The sequence below is a fragment of the Lutra lutra genome, chromosome 7 (genome assembly GCF_902655055.1).
Source record: "Lutra lutra chromosome 7, mLutLut1.2, whole genome shotgun sequence".
Classification (NCBI taxonomy): domain Eukaryota; kingdom Metazoa; phylum Chordata; class Mammalia; order Carnivora; family Mustelidae; genus Lutra; species Lutra lutra.
The window spans coordinates 11,473,250-11,495,299 of NC_062284.1; the positions used below are offsets into that span (position 1 = coordinate 11,473,250).

At 49.5% G+C, this 22,050-nt stretch overlaps 1 protein-coding gene across 4 annotated transcripts in view; it reads left to right on the top strand.

The window, feature by feature from the left end:
- Positions 1 to 17,659, top strand: part of CHD2 (chromodomain helicase DNA binding protein 2) — a 116,879-nt gene extending 99,220 nt beyond the window's left edge. For 3 of the 4 annotated variants that reach the window (XM_047736639.1, XM_047736640.1, XM_047736638.1), the window contains 5 exons: positions 725 to 903; positions 2,795 to 2,894; positions 4,120 to 4,333; positions 9,498 to 9,741; positions 14,112 to 17,659. In XM_047736639.1, coding sequence (XP_047592595.1) covers positions 725 to 903; positions 2,795 to 2,894; positions 4,120 to 4,333; positions 9,498 to 9,741; positions 14,112 to 14,445 — 1,071 coding nt within the window. In that variant the 3' untranslated portion in view covers positions 14,446 to 17,659. The remainder of the gene's footprint in view (positions 1 to 724; positions 904 to 2,794; positions 2,895 to 4,119; positions 4,334 to 9,497; positions 9,742 to 14,111) is intronic. The other variant, XR_007128601.1, reaches the window with a different exon arrangement.
- Positions 17,660 to 22,050: the final 4,391 nt, after the last annotated feature.

The window sequence follows — 22,050 nt, forward strand, 5'->3', positions numbered from 1 at the left end:
AAAACCACTCCTTAGTTTTAACCAGAGGTACCTAGCTCTCCTCGGGTTGGGGGTTGTGTGCGGTGGGGGGATGTGGTAGTATAAACCAGCTCGGTTCTCATGCAGGTCTCTTAAGTCATTTCCCTTGCTGCCAGTATTTTGTTGCTCTTGTTTTCTCTTTCATTTTCCCTTCTTTGTGGGCCTTCCTCTTTTTGAAACACTCCCTTTGCTGTTGTTCAGTGGAGTTGGGCGGGGAAGACGAGGACTCTTGTTTTCAGCTCACCATCTGTATCTGCATGCAGTTCTCCGTAGTTGCAAGCCCAAAGGACTTGTAACTTTTCTATCCTGCAGTTTTAGATAGTTTATCTGGCGGTGGGACATTTCTGGGTTAGGCCTCTAATCTTGCTTCTCATTTTATCTTCATAATGGCCTTCTGAGGCTTTATCACACCCCTCTGGTAGATGAGAAAACAGCATTTTGAGCTATAATAAAAGGAAGGTATAGAAGTCATCACTCTAAGAGGTGATAAAGCCATCACTCTGAGAGATGCTGTTGGGACCTGCACCTCGGGTTTCCCCGACTTGACAGCTACACTTGCTCCCAGGGCTTTAACCCGTTCCTCCTCCAGGGGTACGATGGCACGAGGGATAGCTGGGTTTTCTCTGGGCATTCACGGCACAGGGAACAAAGTCAAGATGTCTTTGCTGCGGGTGTTTTATGTTTCTACTCTGTTGTCCTGTTCCAGTGCAAAGAGCGGATGAGGCCAGTGAAAAAGGCTCTGAAGCAGCTGGACAAACCCGACAAGGGGCTCAGTGTGCAGGAACAGCTAGAGCACACCCGAAACTGCCTGCTGAAGATCGGGGACCGGATAGCCGAGTGCCTTAAAGCCTATTCAGACCAGGAGCACATCAAACTCTGGAGAAGGTAAGTGACTGCAGCCTCAGACTGCCTGGTGCGATTTGGCAGTGTGTGTGCGGGGAGGGTTCTGGTTCTGTTTTATAAAAGGTGACACAGCCACCTAATGAGTACCCCCCCGCCGATAAAAACCATCTGTTGTACCCGCAGGCTTCAGTTTCTTTTTCCTGCAATAGGCCATTCCACTGAGACCAGCCTTTTGAATAGGTAGGATGATGTCATCATTTTATGAGAGAACAGCAGGGAGACTGATTTTGCTGGCTTAGGCTCAGAACAAAGACTTGGTCTGTAAACCTGGAAGGAGTAAAAGTCATCTAGTCTCACTACTTCACCCACCTCAGGCTGATGATAATAACTGTTTGAATAGTTCTCTACTGACACACGAGGGGAAAGAAGGATTAAAACCACCAGAACTGTGATTTTTCCATTCTCTCTGATAATTGAAGAACTCTAGTAGTAATTTGTATTAATGCAATTTAATCCAGAACTTTAATTTGTAAGGCACATCATGGCTCAGGTATACTCATTTATGTGTTCACTTTTGATTTTTTAGGATAACACAACTGGAATTTCTTTCTCAAAGATAATTGTAGCATTTAGTCTCTTTCCATAATCCAAAGTGACTTTGAACTCATGTACTTCATATGCCCAATCCCAGTGGATTGGTTTTGAAAAAATGGATTTAAGAGAACTTTGTCATGCTATCCATAGCATGCTTCACACCCATTTAAGAAAATTAAGTTTCAAAATGTGATTTTTGTTCTCCTTTACACATCACCAACTTCTTCGTGTGCCTAGCCACTGGGTTGTTTTTCCAGCCAAGTTAATCCCTGCTGGAAGAGAACAGAAGGTCATCCTAGTACGTAGATCTGTGAAGCTAGACTTTCTGCCGGGCACTGGTGCCTGTCTGTGTCGAAGTGTGTGGGGGCACTGTAGACCTGGCTAGCAGTCGTTCGTAAGCAGGTCCTTGCCCATTCCAGAGACACTGTCCATGCTGAAGTGGGCATTGCAAGACCAGGTATGGCAGGTGTTCGAGAAGGAGGCGGGGTCTGCAGAGGCGTAGTGGGGAGGATGCCCTTCTGAGAGGCAGGCAGGTGTACTTGAGCTGGGCAGACTTGCTTACGGGAGAGTTTTCAGGCTTTGGCACAGGCTTACAAGTGGGCCAGTGAGGGGAACTGGGTGGGTTTTAGGGTTCAAAGGCAGTTTGTTAAGACCACTGAAACCCACTCTGGAAGACCTTAAAAAGGAAGGGACGGTGCAGCAGGTGTACGGCTTCGGGAGCCAGTCCCGTTTCTGTGGGTGGCGTGTTGTGGTCGAACTCTTCTCTCCAAAGCATGGAAGCAGGTGAGACTCCTTTTCCAGCTCACCACGAGTACTGCTGCCTCCTTGTTCTAGACGCCCGTTCTGCCAGTCACTCCGCTGGCTATGGTAATGCTTGCTAGGATGGGTGCAGTGGTATTGCAGGGAGGCACTGCTTGGAGTTTTCAGGAAGAGATGAGAGATCCTGGTGGTGACAGCTGGGAAGGAAGAAGGGACAGCAACATGGGGATGCACGAATGTATGTAGGTCCCAGCTGGGAAGATGGGAGTAATGATGGATTGTGTGGCTGAATCCGGAGACTTTAGGACTTTCCTGGGTGCCGGTGAATTAAGGGATTTGAGCTAGGAGACCCGAACCCTTGTCTCCATACTCCTTGGTCAGACTCTGTTCAAACACTGGCATCTAAAGACGTGTTAATGAAGCACAGACCTGAAGGAGTGTTTCTGTTACTTAATTTCTACACTTGGGTGAGGCTCTGTGGCAGAATTCAGTAGCTTGTCATCAATAAAGAGAACAGAAAGTCATTTAATGCATTCTATGATTTACTTAGAGCTATTTTTTATTTTTTACTTTTCTTTAGGAACCTATGGATTTTTGTTTCCAAGTTTACAGAATTTGATGCTCGAAAATTGCATAAGTTATACAAGATGGCCCATAAGAAAAGATCTCAAGAAGAGGAGGTAAAATACACATTTAATCCTAATTTATACAATCAGATAAAAACCAGTTCCACAGAATTCCTTCATTACTCTTTTTCCCAGGAAGATGGTCAGGGAAGGATACTGTTGGTGCCAGAAGGGTCCTTGTTCTCTGCCCTCAATACAGATGGAGGGGGAAGTACTGGAGGGTGGAAGTGCCCAGCACGGCCCTGCCTGTCCCCCACAGTGCGCCCTAATGCCGTGTTACTTGTGCAGCATCTCGGCATGCTCCCCTACTGGGAAAAGTAACAGTGACTCTTTTTTTTTTTTTTTTTTTTTTTTTTAAAGATTTTATTTATTTATTTGACAGAGAGAAATCACAAGTAGGCAGAGAGGCAGGCAGAGAGAGAGGAGGAAGCAGGCTCCCTGCTGAGCAGAAAGCCCGATGTGGGGCTTGAACCCAGGACCTGGGATCATGACCTGAGCTGAAGGCAGCTGCTTAACCCACTGAGCCACCCAGGCGCCCCAACAGTGACTCTTGATGGGTGAAATCGCCAACAGATTAGAGCCAAAGCGAATTAAAACTCTGACAGGGAGTCGTTACCGTGTGTTTCTCTGTCCTGGAGTCATTTATTCACCAATCTTGTGGCGGCTTACAAACCTGGCTCCTGATAAGTAACAGGGTTGTAGGCAGAAAGTACTTTTTCTGTTCTTTTCTGGGCCATGTGTATTGGTGTCCTTCCAGCTTTCGTACGTAGCGTCCCAACTGCTCACATAAGAGAACAAACACGAGAGGGTTCCCAGAAGTTCCTTCCCTTCTCTGGCATGGGGGGGGGGGCGATAGGCACATAAGTGGCTTCCCTGATTCTGCAGGTGCCGTGTTCCTGAGGCCAGCATGCCTCTTTCCAGATCTACTGACTGGACGTGTGGGCCCTCCCCAAATCAGCCACTCAGGGCCCATCTGTGAACATGGGACACCTCTTAGTCCGTGACACCTGCTCACAGGACTTGCCAGCAAAGGGCGACTTCCTTGTTGGGGCAGCAGGTGCTGCTCTGAGAGGCTGACGTGCTGCAGGAGCTCAGGGCAGTTCCTGAACAGGGTTTATAAGCGTGTCATAGACGGCAGGTCCGAAACCACGAGGGGCAAGAGAGGAATACTTGGAGGTGGTGCTTTCTGTACTGTTCTTTTTTTTTTTTTTCCTGTACTGTTCTTGGGAATTCTGCCAGCCAGGGGGTTAAGAAGCTTTGGTTTCTTTTTTATTCTCAGGAGCAAAAGAAGAAAGATGATGTGATTGGTGGAAAGAAGCCGTTTCGGCCAGAGGCCTCAGGCTCCAGCCGGGACTCCCTAATATCTCAGTCCCACACCCCGCACAACCTTCACCCTCAGAAGCCTCACTTGCCCGCCTCCCACGGCCCACAGATGCACGGACACCCACGAGATAACTACAATCACCCCAACAAGAGACACTTCAGTAACGCAGGTAGGTCATGAAGTGGAGTTTTTTTTTTGTTTGTTTGTTTTGTTTTTTTAAGATTTTATTTATTTATTTGACAGAGATCACAAGTAGGCAGAGAGGCAGGCAGAGAGAGAGGAAGCAGGCTCCCTGCCGAGCAGAGAGCCCGATGCGGGGCTTGATCCCAGGACCTTGGGATCATGACCTGAGCTGAAGGCAGAGGCTTTAACCCACTGAGCCACCCAGATGCCCCCATGAAGTGGAGTTTTAAGAAGAGATGCAAAAGAATCATTTTCTTTTCTGAAGAATGCAGGTAGACCTGTGCTCCGTTCTCCTTCAGGACTTTGTTGTCTTCCGTCTCAGTGAGACGGAGGGTGAAGTAAAGATCCAGAAGGCTGGTTGTCACTCCGGCGTGAAGAAGAACACGGCCACAAGTAATAGGACGAGAGGAGCAGTTTACCTTATACGGGACGGTCAAATGGCCAAAACTGCTAATACTGAAAGAGCCCTTGTAAATTGACAACAAAAGAATAACCAAATAGAAGAATGGGCAGAGGTTAGGGATAGAGAATTCATACAGGAGGAAATTCAGGGGCCAGTATGACAAGTGGCCAGCACTGCTCGTAGGGAAATGTAAATTCAGGCAATAGCAAGCTAACTAATTTTTTTGCCCATTCAGATCAATAAAAATTAAAAGGGTGGAATACATGGAAATTGCTAAGAGTGTGAATTGCTGCAGTGTTTACAGAAATTAATCTGAAATATCTAAATACATAAGCTTTTTATTTTTTGGTATCTACCAGGATGTAGGAGGATGCCATTCTGGTCTTAGAATGGCAAAAAGCTGGAAATAACTTTGGATATCCATTAACAGGAGTATCATGAGATAAATGGTAGGACGTTGGTGCTTTATATATTATTACCAGTTATTAAAAAGAACGAGTTGGTTTTAGAAATAAAAAAAATGGGAGAGAATGCAACAACAAAATCTCTATGTGTCTGTTTAGCTTTTTTAAGGTGACATATATATAATACCAACTTTTTTTTATAGATATTGTGGTTTTTAAAAAAGATTTATTTATTTGGGAGAGAAAGTATGAGAGAGAGCATGAGGGAGACAGCAAGCAGGAGCAGGGGCGGGGTGGTTGGAAGGAGGGCAGCAGACATCCCACTGAGCAGGGAGCCGGCCGGGGGCTCGATCCCAGGAGCCCGGGATCATGACCCGGGTGGACAGCAAAGGCTTAACTGAGCCGCCCAGGCGCCCCATCGTTCACCATTTTATTTATCCGGTTTAGTGGCATTTACTACATTCACAGTGTTGTGTGTAACCACCACTTCTCTCTTAGTCACTAAATATTTCCATCGGCTCAAACGGAAATCCCACGTCTGTGAGGCAGTTTCTCCCCGTCCCCTGCCTGCAGCCCCCGGTGTGTATTCTGTCTGTGTGGATCTCTGTGTTTGGGACACTGCCTGTTAATGGACTCAGTCTCTATATAAATGTGTCTGATTCATTCACTTTGCATGGTATTTGAAGGTTTATCCACATTGTAACGTTTGTTAGTACTTCATTCCTTTTTGTGGTTGAACTGTATGGACACAGGCCACAGTCTGTTTATCCGTTCATCGGTGGATGATGGACTTTTGGGTTGCTTCCTTTTTTTTGGTTATTGTGAATAGTACTGCTGTGAAATATCTTGTGTGTAAGTATTTGAGGACCTGTTTTCGAGTCTTGTAGGTATATGCCTGGTAGTGAAATTGCTGGGTTATATGGTAATTCTAATTCACTTTCTTGAAGAGCCACCAAGCTGTTCTCCATAGTGAATGTTTGAATAAGCACAGAGAAACACGTGAGAACACACCCAGTACCAGTGACCTTATGATGTGGGGAATAGAGGGGGCATTGCAGGAAGTTAATAATTTCTCCATCTGTTGCTTCACTGGTTAATACTGAGCATGGATTTTAAAGATAAAAGTAAGAAGAAAGGGAAAAAAGCATATAGAATCAAAGCCAGAAGTACCTAGAACATACAGAAGTCATAGTACAGGATTTTATGGAAGGTCAGGTATTCTGTAATAATCGGAAGAAGTGTGTATTTCTAAACTTTGGTTTTAGGATTTCCATTTGATTCTTTTGGAAAATACATTTCAGTCTTTCAGTAAAATTCTCAAGTTTTTAAGAAAACTTGATTTTCTCCATCTTTTCCTCTTTTTTTGAACATAAGAATTACAGTTATTTAAAAATCTTAACCTGCTAACTCTAGGGTCTAGGTTATTGTGCGTCATTTTCTGTAATAGGTTTTATTTCTCTTGGTTTTCAGTCCTACAGTCCTGGTCTTTAGGCATGCCTTCTTAGTTTTGATTAAATGGGGGAACCTGTGAGGCACCTGGGGGGCTCAGTCATTCAAGCATCTACCTTCGGCTCAGTCATGATCTCGGGGTCCTGGAATCGAGCCCCTCTCCCTCTACCCCGCCTTACTGTTTGTGCTCTCTCTCCCGTTCGCTCTGTCTTGCTCTCCCAAATAAATCTTTAAATATATATACATACATTGGGGTGGGGGGGACCTATGTTGTAGAAATTGTGTAAGCTCCATATGGTGTTCCTTTCCCGGGAGAGGGTTCATTCTTCCCTCCCCTGGGCACATGGAATGGGAGGCGATCCTTCTAATCTAGTCTGTCTCTGGTCCCTCATCCTGGGGCTTAACTCTTAAGGGTGCTCAGCGGAGAGCCTGTAGTAGCATTCTCTGCCCTCTCCCTTCCTGCAGGCCTTGACCTCCAGGCTTGGTTTTCTGAGCACCGTGAGACTGCCCCTGACTGCTCTGCTATTCTGAGGCTTCTGGTTTACGGTTTTTAGCCTTCTGCTCCCTGCAGACTCAGCACGTGTCCTAAGGAAAGACCAGTTGTGTGTTTGAGCCCCTCAGCTCTGCCATGCCTCTCCAGCCTAGAAGGACCTGGAAGGCTCTGCTGGGGTCTCTAGTCCTGTGCTGGGAGCAGCTCAGATGTTCAGCCTCTCACCTGTGCTCAGAATCACAGGCCGCCCCCTCCCCCCACCTCCCCAACCCCCGCCTGCAGTGGCTTTGGCGGTCACTTGACCTCTTACCTCTCTGAGCTTTTCTGCTCCTTGGAGTCTTACTCCTGCTAGTTGTGATGGCTCTGGCTGTTCTTTGATGTCTCCAAACAGGTAGTTTCGTTTACGTGGCGTTTCTTACTTTTCTTGGCGGAGTGTGATTCCGCTTCAAGCTGCTCTAAACTACCTGGAACAGAAGTTCCATGTCTTCTGATCTTAAAAATCCAAGTAGTTCAGAATCAATTGATCGCCATTTGATTGAGGGGGAAGAAAGGTAATTAACTGTACAAGGTGACTGGGCAGTGTTTCCACATTCATATATCTGATTGTGTTATTGGGCCTGACTTTTTCCTGGGATCAGATCAGTTTTTTGTTACTCGTGTGACGTCACTGATTTTATATTCTGATGCTTTGAAAGCACTCCTCTTAGTCTGCTCACTGTAGTCTTTTATTTAAGTCTTGGATTCTTCACCCGTGTCCTTAAGAGCTCAGTACTTCTAACCAGCGACCTACCTCATGGCAGATTCAAGAAGAAAGAAAAGCACTGTTTGGTTTCTCTGGAAATAAAGGGCTTGGCTTGAGTTGTAAGCATCTCCACCGTACCACAGACACCGACACCCTGTTGGAAACACTGCTTTCCATTTGGTGTGAAGCCATCTTCAAGTGATTTGTTTTCATGTTGTGAAGGTGTCGCATTTTTGTCATTGTCCATTAAGTTAATTCACCGGAATAGTCATCGTTTTTTATTTGTTGGTGGTCTGGCCCAACCCACCTTGGATCAGCAGTGACGTGAAGCCACTGGTTGACTGTATGTTACTTGAATGATGTCAGAGTCTAAGCTGCACAGGTTCCTTCATGGTGTTACTCTTTGGCTCTATACAAAAGTGCTTAGAAGACCAGCAAAATGAGTAGAAACATCTGTCTGGTGGCATATTCTTGGTGTTAGCATAGTTATAGATAGAAGATGGATTTCCTGGGAGGCCATGGGTATGGGCATATATGGGCATATATATATGTATATATTCTTTCTGGTTAAGCCTAAGGTTGCCCATAACAAAGGACCACAAACTGGGTGGTTTTAGAACCACGGAAATGTATTCTTTCACACTTCTGGAGGCCAGAAGTCTAAAGTCGGTGTCAGCCGGGAGACATAAAGGAAAACCTGTTCCCAGCCATTCTCCTGCTGTGTAGTGCCTGCCAGCAGTCAGTCCTCTGTGCTCTTTGGTGGCTCCATGGTCCCCGTTGCTGCCACCCTCGCTGCATGGCCTTCCTCCCCGTGTCTATCTCAGACCGCCCTCTCCCTTTCTCTTAGAAGAATATCTTGGATCTAGGGCCCAGTCTAAATCCAAGATGATCTCATCTTGAAATCCTTAATTTACATCCACAAAGACCCTATTTCCAAATAAAGTCACACTGTAGGTTCTGAGTGGACATATATTTTGGGTCACACTTGAACCACTGTAGCCTCCATTCCTGGACTTTTTTGTATTCACTACCTTTTTTGATTCACATCAGTGTAATTCTTCTCAGGGGAAAAGGGAGGCTGCAGGAGCAAAATCATTTCACTTTGGCCCTGTCTTTGAGAGGTAGCGTACTGATCCACATCCACAGTTAAAGGTGTTACTTTTTACAGGAGGAGGTTCATCTCGTTGGTGTGGGCTGGGAAGGAGTAGTAAATCAGTATGAATAGTCTGGAAATACTTTCAGAGACCAGGCATGGCGTATGGTACTAGCAGGTAAACAGACTTTCGACATGTAAACAGAAGGTACTACCTTGCAGCTGTGAAACTCAGCAGGTTCTGTTTTCTCGGTTAATGTTTGGTTTTCTTTTTTTTGAGTGAAATCGTTTTAAGGGTCGGCCCCAGATTGGAAGGTAAAGAGGCTTGGAAAATAAAAAGTAAAATCTTAGGATTTCCTAAGAGAAAGGCCGTGAATTTTCTTTTGCCTTAAAATTTGAGGGAGAGAATGTTGGGACTCAGTGCTGGTATGTTTACCAGCAGCAAAAGGCGACGCAGGAGGAAATTTAATGTGTTTCTATCATACGTGTCCGCCTTTGAGTTTAAACCTCAGTGGGTGTGAAATTCAGCCATTGTTGCAGTCGTGAAACTGTTGTTTGTTTTCCTGCAGATCGAGGAGACTGGCAGAGGGAAAGAAAGTTCAACTATGGTGGGGGCAACAATCCTCCGTGGGGTAGCGACAGGCACCATCAGTACGAGCAGCACTGGTACAAGGACCACCATTATGGGGACCGGCGACACATGGATGCCCACCGCTCTGGGAGCTATAGACCCAACAACTTGTCCAGAAAGAGACCTTATGACCAGTACAGCAGTGACCGAGACCACCGGGGACACAGAGATTACTACGACAGGTAAGCTGAAGGTCCCGAGACACACGGTGCTGACCTCTGCTGGGAGTTTTACTCTTTGAGGGGGAGAGACAAGTGACATACACATTCATGTACTTATTAAATGTTCATTGAACATCTCATCATGTGCCAGGCATGGTCCCTAGTCTGAGCTGATGTTTTTGCTGTCAGAACATCCTTAGGGTGCTGGGGAGGAATCCTGGTGTAGGCAGCTGGCACCATGTGCTGAGCGGAGGGTTGAAAGTAGGGGTTTTGGAGTGGAGGGGGGTGGGGGGCTGGATGAGCCTGGTGGTGGGTATTAAGGAGGGCACGTACTGCATGGAGCACTGGGTGTGGTGCATAATGAATTTAAAATTCATTAAATTAAAAAATAAAATTTTTAGTTTTTTAAAAATAAATTTAAAAAAATTAAAAGAAAAAAAAAGTAGAGGTTTTTGAGTTTTTCTCCTGGGGGCTGAGGAAGAGAAGAGGTTGCTAATTCTTGCCTTGGGCCCTGAAGAGTCTGCTAAGCAAAGAGAAATGGAATTGGTTATCACAGGTCCAGGCCAAGGGTCGGCACCCAGAGAGGGAAGCCCAGAAGATGAACACTTTGGCTAGTAAGGGGTTCAGTGCCAGGTTAGAGGTCTTGAGTTGTATTCTTTGGGTCACAGGGAGCCATCTGCAGGGTCATCATTCCACACGTACAGGAAACGTTCTCTGCCTTCCTCTGAGGAAATGTAGAGAAGTGGTAGCCTTAAAATTAAACTAGAGTCTGCAGCCCAATTATTAAGCTCAGTGCATGGTTCTCAGGAGGCAGGATACTGGATGGGTCCCAGCCCATGGTCCTTGTCTGCCCCAAGCCCACAGTTAAGGGGTGAGGAGCTTTTGAAGTTGTACCATGTCTACAGCTGTTCAGGACCATATGAGCCCATTACCGTCGTAACCTGTGAGTTAGTAACTACAGGAAGCGTGAAGTGGTTTCGTTTGTTCTTTCTAGTTTTAGGACTTGCCTGTATTTTAACTTCACGGCAGCTTTGGTTTTCCTTAGGCTAATGACATGCTTTGTTTGGACTTGAATTTAAATTTGGGAAGTTTTATATAAATATCTCATTTCTGGAGGATCTGGTAACACATTAGCACAGTCGCTCTGGTCACGTAGCAGCTGTCTCCTCTAGAGGCTCCATGTCCCCTCAGCCCCCTCCCTCCTGTGTCTCTTGTCAGCTTCCAATGGGCATTTGCCCTGTAATTCTTGGTCTAGATCTGTATTTCCATTCAGTGTCACTTGTTTTTTTTTTTTTCCTGCCTGAAGACCTTTTCATTTGGTAGCGGTCTGCTGGTTCTTTCCGCATCTCTGTGTCTGAGAAAGCCTTTGGTTGGCCTTCACGTATGAAAGATACCTTTGCTGGGTATAAATTCTGGATCAGCACTTTCAGTACTTTAAAGACGTTCCTCTTCTCTCAGCTTGAACAGTTTCGGAGGAAAAAGATCTGTCATCTTTATCTTTGTTTCTCTTTACGTAATGTGTTTTTTCCTTTGTTCCTAGTTTTTAACGATTTGATTATAGTGCATCTTGCTGTATTTTGCCTCGTGTTTGTTTTGCTTGGGAAGTGTAGAGCTTCTTGAATCTGTGGGTTTATCTTTCTTATCAAATTAGGAATATTTTTTTACCTTTATTTCTTCTGTCCTCCCTCTCTCTCACCTCCTTTGGAGATTCCACTTACACCTGTAATTAGGCTGTTTGTGTTGGTCTCCCAGCTCACTGATGCTGTTTTTTTGTTTGTTTGTTTGTTTGTTTGTTTTTTAATTTTGTTTTCTCTCTGTCTCTGTTGGATAGTTTCTGTTGCTATGTCTACAAGTTCACTGAGGTTTGTTTTTCAATGTCTAACCTGCCTTGAGGCCCATCCAGTGTATTTTGCATGTCACACATTGGAGTTTTATTTCTAGAAGTTGTATTTGGGCCTTCCCCCCCCCCCCCCCCAGTTTAAATCTTCCTCTAACCTTTTGAAATCTGGAATACAGCTTATAAATAGTTTTATATCCTTGTTGGCTAATTTACCGTTTGGATTAGTTTAAATTGGTTAACTTATTTCCTCATTATGGTCTTAGTTTCCTGGTTTTCTCCATGCCGAGTAATTTTTTTTTAAAGATTTTATTTATTTATTTGACAGACAGAGATCACAAGTAGACAGAGAGGCAGGCAGAGAGAGAGGAGGAAGCAGACTCCCTGGTGAGCAGAGAGCCCGATGCGGGACTCGATCCTAGGACCCTGAGACCATGACCTGAGCCGAAGGCAGAGGTTTTACCCACTGAGCCACCCAGGCGCCCCCATGCCGAGTAATTTTTGGTCAGATGCCTCACTGAGTGCCGGATATGTTCTATTCCTATAAACGTTCTGGAGCTTTGTCATGAGACACAGATTACTTGCCAACATTTGATGGTTTCTGGTCTTGCTGTTAAGATTCTTTGGGCAGGATGGAAGCAGTGGTCTGGCAGGGGTTAATAATTGTTCCCACCACCCAGGCAAGAAGGCTTCGTTGTACTCTGCTGATGTCCCTTGAAGCTTGTGTTTTGGTATAGCAGGTGAGAACGGCACTGGCACCTCTGACCTTCTGGGGGCTATTTCCTGGCCTTTGGTAGTTTCTTTACGTGCACACCCTGAACAGTTGTTCACTGAATCCCAAGGAGAACCCTTTGCATGTCTTTGAACTTCTTTCTGTCTCCTGAATTCTCTTCTGTGTTCCATCCGCTAAACTCTAGCTGCCTTGGTTCTGTCCCCGCCTCTCAACTCTGGGAGTCTCCTCTTCCCTGCTCTGAGGCCTGGACGCTGTCTCAGGGCAGTGAGGGGTTTGTTAACAAGCTTCATCTCCTTCGATTTCCATCCCTCAAGGAATCACTGTTCTTTGTTACCTGACATCTGGTGTCTTGAGAACCATTGTTCTGTACATTCTGTCCCCTCTCTCCCCCTCTCTCTCGTTTAATGAGGGGAAAGTCACATAGTATGAGTTAACTGTTTCAAGGTGAACAATTCAGTGACATTTAATACATTCACAGTGTTGTGCTGTCATCACTACCTCACGTTCCAAACACCGATCACCCCGGGACCATTACGCAGCCACCCCATTCTGCTGTTTCCCCAACGCCTGATCACCAGTCTGTATTTTGTTTTCATGGATTTACTTCCCTTGGATATCTTGTATACATGGAATCCTACAAGATGTGCTCTTTTGTGACTGGCTTCTCTGAACATGTAGCGTCATGTGTGAGTCTCACCCGCATTGGAGAACGTGCCTGTACTTTGTTTCTTTCCGTAGCTGAATAATAGTTCATTGCGGTGTACTATTGATCCATTCATTTGTTGGCGGACAGTTAGTCGTTTCCACCTTTGGTGCTTATAAATAGTGCTCTGTGAACACAGGCGTAAAAGTATTTGTTCGAATACCCATTTTCAGTTATTTTGGGCGTATACCTAGGAGGGAATTGTTACTCACATGGTAGTTCTGTTACTGACTTCCTAGAAACCACTGGTTTTCCACAGTGGCTGAAACATTTTACCCTCCTACTAGCAATGTACAAGAGTGGCCATTTTCTCACATCTTTGCCAACACTTACCTTCCGTGGGCGCGTGTGTGTGCGTGTGTTTAAATGGCCATCCTCGTGGGTGCAAATCAGGGCTAGTTCATTGTGATTTTGATCTGCATTTCCCTGATGATTAATGTTCATTAAAGATGTGGATCATCTTTTCATGTGCTTAGTTAGTGGCCATTTGTAGATCTTTGGAGAAATGTTTATTTGTGTCCTTCGCCCATTTTCGAATTGGGTTGTTTGTCTTTTCGTTGTTGACTTGTACCAATTTTCTCCTAATGGGATAACAAGTAGTGTACTGTGGTGCTAATTAAAAATTTTAATATTCCTCACATTGAATCAATTTTTAAAATAATTTAATTAACCTGTCAGTTATTGTTGACCGTTGGGTTTGATTGTAGCTTTTTCTGTTACTAATAACTTCTCAAGTAATTTCCGTGGCTCTTTTTCTCCTGGGCCAGGTCAAAGAATATGAAAATGTTTGTAGATCTTGCCAGTTTTCCCGAAGGGAGTACAGCTTTACAAAGCCACCAGTGATTCAAGTGTGTACTCGTTTCATTGCAAACTTGAGGCTTATGTCATTTCATAGGATATGTTTTGCCAATAAGTGTAAAATAGCCCTTTGTTATTGCTTTTGTGGGTTTGTTTTTTTTGTTGTTGTTGTTGTTGTTTTTGACTCCTCGTAAAGTAAGCATTTACAGACTGAGTCCTTTGGAAGTGTCCTCGACTATGAATGCACAGGGAAGAGCCAGTGGAGGAGGGAGAAGGGAACGGGCTCCGTCTTTCAGCTGATCTTTGCGTCTCCATTTCAGGCACCATCATGACTCCAAGCGGAGGAGATCTGATGAATTTCGGCCTCAAAATTATCACCAGCAGGATTTCCGACGAATGTCTGACCACCGCCCCCCTATGGGCTACCATGGCCAAGGACCCTCGGACCATTACCGCTCTTTCCACACAGACAAATTGGGGGAATATAAACAGCCCCTGCCCCCCCTGCACCCCGCAGTCTCAGACCCTCGCTCGCCCCCTTCTCAGAAATCTCCCCATGATTCCAAGTCACCCCTGGATCACAGGTCTCCGTTGGAGAGATCACTAGAACAGAAAAACAACCCAGATTATAACTGGAATGTTCGGAAAACATAAAGGACAGCTGGGGAAAAAGGGGAGAGCAAGAGTCATTAAGCACCTGGATATTTTTGGTCTGATCCAATGGGAGCCAGTTATCTAGACCAGTGAGTGGAGTTTCTGGACATGCTGCTGCTGTCAGCTTGCCGGCCGAAGGAGCGCCTCGAGGAGTGGGGGGCCTTTCACTCGGTCCAGCTTGGGTTTGGGTCGCCACTCCTGCACTTTGACACCCCATCCCATTCTAGCCTGGTTCTAGCCTGTCACTGCGATGGGTGCTAGGAGGAAGAGGTGACTTGTGTGTACCAGCTTCGCGGGCTGTGTTTCCCCAGTGAAGGAAGACGGGATCTTAGAGTCGTGATATTTTGTTGCCGGGGTCCGCGCGCCCTGAGCCTGGGTGTGGGGGGCTGGGTAGGAGCGTGTGTGTGCAGGCTGCCGGGACCTGCTGGACGGCACACGATTGCTTCACTGTGACGTGACATGCTGCTGACAGGGAGCGGGGCTTGGGTCTCGCCTCGTGGGACTTAAAGGGGAGTGGGCACACTCCTCAGACATGTTCTTGGGAGAAACCATACACTTGGGCCTCAGCATGACATATGTGGTACAGGAGGACAGAGGGGAACAGCTTCCACGGCGGCCCCTTCCTGACCGACACTAATTTTTCCCACACTATCTATACATTTCAAAGGCTTGGTCTCCGCCGTGGGCCTCCTTCGCCCTGGTGCCAGGGAGGCGAGGGCCCGTCTGCGGACTTCTGAGTACTGTGAGCAGCTGGCACTGGCGTTGGCGTGGGTCTTCCTTGGTTGGGAGTGGGCTGAAAGCGGGGCTGGGGTGGGGGCTGTGTGGCCAGGCACCCGGAATCCCTGGTGGATTTCTGATTCTGGGACGAGAAGAGTCCTTTGAGGGCCGGGGGGCGGCGGGGGAGGCTTGGTGCTGGCAGGTGCCAAGGGAGGGGGGTACGGGTGCAGGTGGGGAGTGGGTCTCGTGGGGAGAGGGGTCTTGGGGTGTTGTGCCGGGTCAGCCTCTGTAGCCGCCTTGTAGGCACTTTAGTTTCCTCTGCCCAGCGTGACGCGGAATACACGTCTGCTGACCCCGTGTGGCGGGTGGACCGGTGAGGCTCAGCGACCTGCGGGGAACAGGCTCCCACAGCTAGGCAGGCAGCAGTAGACTTGAACTCCAGTGTTGTTTAGAATGAGATCAAATAAAGTACAAACCTAACTTAAGAGATTTTGCAAACTAGGAAGCCTCCAAGGCCAGGGGACTGCGTGGCGGTCAGAGTGGTGCAGGGCCGGACGGAGTCCGGGGGCGGGCTGGTTGCACCAGTTCATTAGGCTGCTTTGGTTCTCCTGATGCTGGGCCTTCCGTTCTCCTTTCAAAATACCGCTTGCCAGTATTGTGTGAATATCCAAAGGCCTTTCTAGGTGGACGTGCTGACTTGAACCTACACCGTGCCTAAACGTGTCCAGGCTCAGAGCTGGTGAGAAGCTTCCCGTTGGGCACGCACAGGGTTCAACTCCCTGAACTAACCTGTGAGGATGTCACGAAATGATCATCACTTACCCGCCGGTACCCTGGGCAGCACCATTAATGCCTTCACTAGTAAAGCCCCCAGTCCCAGCGCCTTAGTGGAGCCGACACGGCTCTGCGGGGTCATCGCTGCTCACTCTGCGCGGCGCCCTGGGGCAGGCCAGCGTCTGGGTCCTCACAGCTTGTGCTGGGAGTAGTGGGCCTGCCCCGTCCTTATTTATCTCCTCATGGTACTAGGGATGTTCAGCGTGGGCTCAAAGGGGGTCAGCATGCCCGGAGCACAGCGCAAAGGAACGCGTAGGAGCCCCTGGCCAGGGTCGTCCCACGGCGACTGCTGGGTGAGAGAAGATTGTGTCTGCTGTGGCCACCACCACCTCAGGTTCCTGCTGACAGTACTGACACTACCCTGTGTTTCTCTTGCCCAGGCCGAAGTGGAAGGCTAGGTTGGCTTGCCAGGTCCTTTGGGGTGGCGGGGGGGGGGGGGGATGAGCACCAGCACGTGTCTCCCCGCGGGAGGTCAGGCTGTGTCCTCTGGGAGGCGCGGCATCCCCCTTCCCTTACGGGAAGCTGGGAGGAATTACCAGAGGCCCTGAATTTCAGGGCTCAGCGAGGGTGATTGTCTCTGAGGTTGATAGGAGATGTGAGTTATTCCCAAAGATGTCTCATCATGAAGAAAAAGGAACTTCCTTTTGTTTACATTCAGGACTTGTAGTGCCATATGATGTAGCAAAAGGCAATATTCGCCAGATCAGTGTTACATTGATTATAAAATTACAGTATCCCCATAAAAGCATCTATTTTAGGTGTTGAAGTATGTTTGAAGACTAGGTTGGGAAAAAGGAGGCATTTCCTCATTGACCGAAATCAGTATGAATACTGTATGCTCTTATCAGAAACAGATTTGCACAGGTAGGAATTCTCTCCCTTGCGGGTGGGATAAACTGCCCCAGGAACCCGTGAGGGCGGCGGTCCATGGAGCCTGGCTTTGAAGGAATTCATAGTCGGGTAGAAACAGCGGGGGTCGAGGAAGAGGGACGTTCGCATCATGTGAGATCTGACGAGGATTAACGCGGTGTACCGCAGCCCTGGGAAAGGGTGCCGTGAAAGCCCAGGTACATCACTGTGGTCTTAGAGACGGCTGCAGAGAGACAGACAGATCCTCTGCAGAGCCTGATCTGATGGCCCCAGGGCGGCCCCCCGCCCCTTCTAGTCATTCCTTTAGCCCTTCCACGGGAAACCAGAACACTGCTCCCACCGTGCTGCAGACATTGTCACCTGATGCCCGAGAGCCGCATCAGGACGTGTGGTGCACACGCGAGTCCGCTACGAATTCACACAGGGACACTGGAATCCTAAAGACCAAAATCCACTTGTCAGCAGGAGCGGGGGCCCAGGGCCCAGCGCCAGCGGTCTTCCGGCTTGTCTGAGGGCTGCCGTGTCGGGCGAGGAGAGCCAGGCCAAGGGTCCAGGCTGCTTTAGTCCGTCCGGACCCCACGCGTTTGGGGACGGATGGTTTTTCTTTATTGTAAAATTGTGGACTTTTAAAACCTGTTGACTAAACAGTAATTAATTTATATTTGTGAAAAATGCCACTGTCCTAGTGATTTCTGATGTAAATAATGTTGTTTATATAGTATGTATTAAATTTTCCTACATTGTAAAACTGCTGTACTTTTGATTCTTGTATATTAAAAAGTGTTACTAAGGATTTCTAGAATTGGGCGAACACTGTTAACGTTGCGTTGGGTTGGCGTGAGCTCTGACTGGCCGCACCTCTGGCTCCCTCCCTTCCCTTGGTCTCTAGGTCGTTCAGACTGCTTGCCAGCTTGTGAAATGGAGCCTTTTAAAGTCTCATTGTTTTTCCTTCTGGGGTCAGTTGTGGTGTTGGGTCTGGGACCTGACCACGGGGTTGGGGTCGGAGGGTTCTGAGATTTTCCCCGAGGCTAACAGCCCCTGGCGGAGCAGCTCCTGTCCTCAGTGTCCTCAGCACAGGGCGGTGGGGGCGGGGAGAGCCAGAGGAGCTGCAGCCCCTGGTGGAGCAGAGCTTCCCTTAGTATCCCCTGGTGGTGGTGGTGGTGCCAGGGATGGAGCCGGGGAGCCTGGGAATGTGCATGTGAAGACCTGAGTTGTCCAGACAGGGGTCCTGTCCCGCCCCCTCCATCCAGAGGAAGTGACTGGGCCGTGTCTGCCAGCCCACAGCCTTGAGGGCAATTTAACAGTTGGGTTATATATTTATGAAGGGGGAAAGAGGCATTTTATAATGGAAACACTGACACAATGTTAACTCGCAATTTGGCACAGGGGCAGGCCCAGCTCCTGCGAGGCCCAGACGGAGGAAGCGTGGCACAGCCCGCGGGCGGAGATGCCGTCTGAGTGGGAGCTGGAGGGGTTTGCCAGACCCAAGGGGTTTTGCCGATACTTAGGAGACTGCAAAACCGAACTCCGATCTTCACGGAGCTCTCGATTCTTAATCCCCAATAAACCCATACGTTCAGTTAACTCGCATGACTGTCAACCCAGGAGGCTTGGCGGTGGGGGGCCTCGCTCATCCTGGCCTGGGCAGGAAGGAGAGGCTGGGATTTTTACTGCCTCACGTTCTTGAGGCAGAGACTCAGGAATTGAGGGTTCCTAGGGACGCCTGGGTGGCTCCGTTGGTTAAGCGGCTGCCTTCGGCTCAGGTCATGATCCCAGCGTCCTGGGATCGAGTCCCACATCAGGCTCCTTGCTCAGCGGGAAGCCTGCTTCTCCCTCTGCCTCTGCCTGCCTCTCTGTCTGCCTGTGCTCACTCTCTGACAAATAAATAAAATTAAAAAAAAAAAAGAATTGAGGGTTCCTCCTGCCGATAAACAATTCACAGTCGTGTTGCAACTCACAGCTCGGCTGGAACCTCTTTGGGAAACTTGAAAGCGCTACAATAATCAGCTTATGATTTACAATAGCAACGCGGCTTCTAAACCAGCTGCTGCCAAGAAGCCCGCCTTTTACTGGAAAAAGCAGGCCCAGGCTCCCGCCCCCCCGCAGCTGCTCCCTGGCGGGGCCTCGCATGTCTGGCATCAAAGCAGGTCCTTCTCAATTAGCACCAACAGAAAGGTCACTTACTGAAACGCAAGGCCCTGCAGTTTGCCAGACCGGTCTGGACTTGGGATTCCAACCTGTGGCTTTTTTTTTTTTTTTTTTTTAAGATTTTATTCATTTCATTTGACAGACAGAGATCACAAGTAGGCAGAGAAGCAGGCAGAGAGAGAGAGGAGGAAGCAGGTTCCCTGCCGAGCAGAGAGCCCGATGCGGGGCTCGATCCCAGGACCCTGGGATCATGACCTGAGCCGAAAGCAGAGGCTTTAACCCACTGAGCCACCCAGGCGCCCCCAACCTGTGGCTTTTAAAAGAGCAGGGCCTGGTCTGCCTTCGAGGCCCGTCTTACCGCCCTCCCTAGCCTCCGCCCTTTGAGGCTGGAATCCCGCTCCGGGCCCGGCCTCCAACCCGCCTGTGGTGTCAGCTCCCTGCCTTGGGGAAGAGACGGAGCCCAACCCAACACACGCTCTTGGTCCTGTAGAACTCGGGCCTTGCCTGGTGCTGGGGGACCCCCTCCTAGGCTTGAGGTCTGGGTGTTTCCCTGCCGGGTGTGTGGCCAAGAGATCTGGCTTTGTGCGGGAACATGGACGCAGGCCTCTCACCTCAAAATCAGGCAGAATATCTACTGCTTGGGGCCAGCTGCCCCACGGAGGGTTTGCACTTAGGATCTTAATTTTTTTTGTGAACCACAAGAGGATGGTCACTGCTATAGTGTGGTCCTTGCTAACCCTGTGTACCATGGTGGCCTTCGGGGGGGGCCCAGGGAGTCTCCAGGGGGCCGGCAGGAAGGGCAATGCGTTGTCTCCGTTTGGCCTCCCCCTGGGTGCAGCTGGGCAGATGGCCCAGACATCGTCATTTGTACATGAAGGAGGCGGCTTCTAGGGTTCATGTGGTTTTACCGAGAGAGCTCAGTGTTGAGAGGTGTAAACTCTGCTATGGGCTACCCAGAAGGAGACAGTGTTCACCAGCCCCTGCTGGGAGCGCTCCGGGAACAATGGGGACACGGAGGAGGGCACCTGCCCAGCCCGGAGGGCAGGCCCAACTTAGCTTTCGGCCCCAGCACGCATCAGCCCAGAAACTTCTGAGACCAGCAGGGCTGCTCTTCTTGGATCCCAGCTCCCTGGAGGAGCCCAGGAAGAGCGCCCTCTCTAGGAGATTAGACCCCGGTAGGAAGACCTGGCAGGGTGCTCACCGTCCCGTGGGGACTAGAGGGTCAAGAGAGAGAAAGTTTCTCCCTTGAGTAAGATCTTAAGCACCTCCTGTGGGCCAGGCCCTGCTCTAGAAGCTGGGATGCAGACTCGGCAAACCAGGATGAGGGCCCCTCTGAGCTGAGGGTTGGCAAGGCACACCTAGACCAACGACAGAAGGACAAAATGTCACGAGCGCCAGGGAGAAAAGAGGAGATGGGCGTGGGGACAGGAGTGCTGCTAGCTGAGCCCAGGGGAGGGGATCGGGGAAGCCGTGGGTCCAGGAAGGGGACAGAGCTGGGTTTGAAGCAGCTGGCCTTCTGGGGCTCATTCTCTCCCTCTGTGAGCCTCAAGTACAGGATACAGACAGCGGGAGTTTGCCAGGCTGTGGTGGGGTGAGTGAGGCCATTGAGGGTGGCTGAGCTGGGCTTGGCACCTGTCATCATTCTCAGAGGGCGGTGTTAAGACCTTCCCAGGCTCAGCGGAGACCACTCCTGCCACCAGAGCTGGGGGCCTGCCCCTGCCGTTTGGAAGAGGAGCCCAAGTTCCCGCTCCTTCCTGGAGGGAGGGTCCTGAGTGACTGTGGTTCTAGAATCTTCCTGCAGGGGGCAGCAGATTTCCACAAACAGCCTGCCTGGCCGCCGACAGCTGAATTTACAGAACCCCCCAGAGAGGCTCACGGTCATTCCTCTGCCCTAGCGGGCACCTCCCATAGCTCCAAAGGCCACAGTGGAGTTGGAGATGGGGAGTCACCTCACCCCTGCGGGAAGTGTGGCAGGGGATGGGGAGGAGGGGAGGCTGCCAGGAGAAGCCGGCCTCACCTGCTACACCAGCAGGAGGCCCTGGGGGCAGTGCTGGACAGCCCTGGCCCAGCCCTCTCAGGGGCCTCAACCAGCCAGGTGGCTCTCTCCCTCTGGCAGCCCCTGGTTCCGGGACACGCGGGCTCCGGCTCCTTCTGGGTCCAGCCCCTCCTCCCTTTCCTCTCCGTGTGGCCACCAGAGGGACGTCTTGAGCCACGAGGCCGGGCATTACTGCAATTCCCCCGATCCTCATCGGAGCTCTAAGCTTCCTGGCCTGGGTCCTCAGCCCTCTGTGACCTGCCCTCGCTGGCCGCTCTCTTCAGCCTCCAAACTGCTCTTGCAGCCTCTGGCCGGTCCTCGAGGCACAGCTTGACCTCCAGGCTGCTGTCCCTCATGCCCCTCCATCACTGCCAGCTGCCTGATGAATCTGGGTTCATCTTCAAGAGGCAATTCAAACTTGGTTTCCTCTGAGCAGCCTTCTCGGCCCCTGCTGTTCCCGCTTCCCTTCCTGTCTGTCCTTTCCCTGTGCCCACAGTTGCCACTGGAGCCCCAGCCCACTCTGGTGCCTCCACGTAGTCATAGCCGTGGCTTCTGCAAGGCCCGTGTGGAGGCTGGGCTTGGAGCCCAGGGGGCTGAGCAGGCTGAGCAGGCGGGGGCTCAGACCGGAGTCTGGGTCACAGCAGGCAGGCCTTCCTGATTCCCGGGGATGTTTCAAGCAGTTGGTTCTCTCTTCGGGAACATCTTCCCAAATGCTCCTGGCATGCCAGAGGATAACCCTTTATTTGCTGGATTGAGGGAAAGTGCAGGGACCTTCAGGGCGCTGCCTGGAAGGGTGATGGGCTGCAGAGGCCCCCGGTGGGCAGTACGGAGAGGCGCTCACTAGCCATTACGGTCCCATTCCAGCTGTGCTTCATAGCCCCAGTTGCCTTAGCCCACATCCTGGCCCTGGACTCCCTGGACCAGGCAGAATGGGGAGGAGGCAAGGAGGTGTGAAGGTGAGGGCAGCAGATGCAGAGCTGAGTGGGCTCACAAAAGAAGGA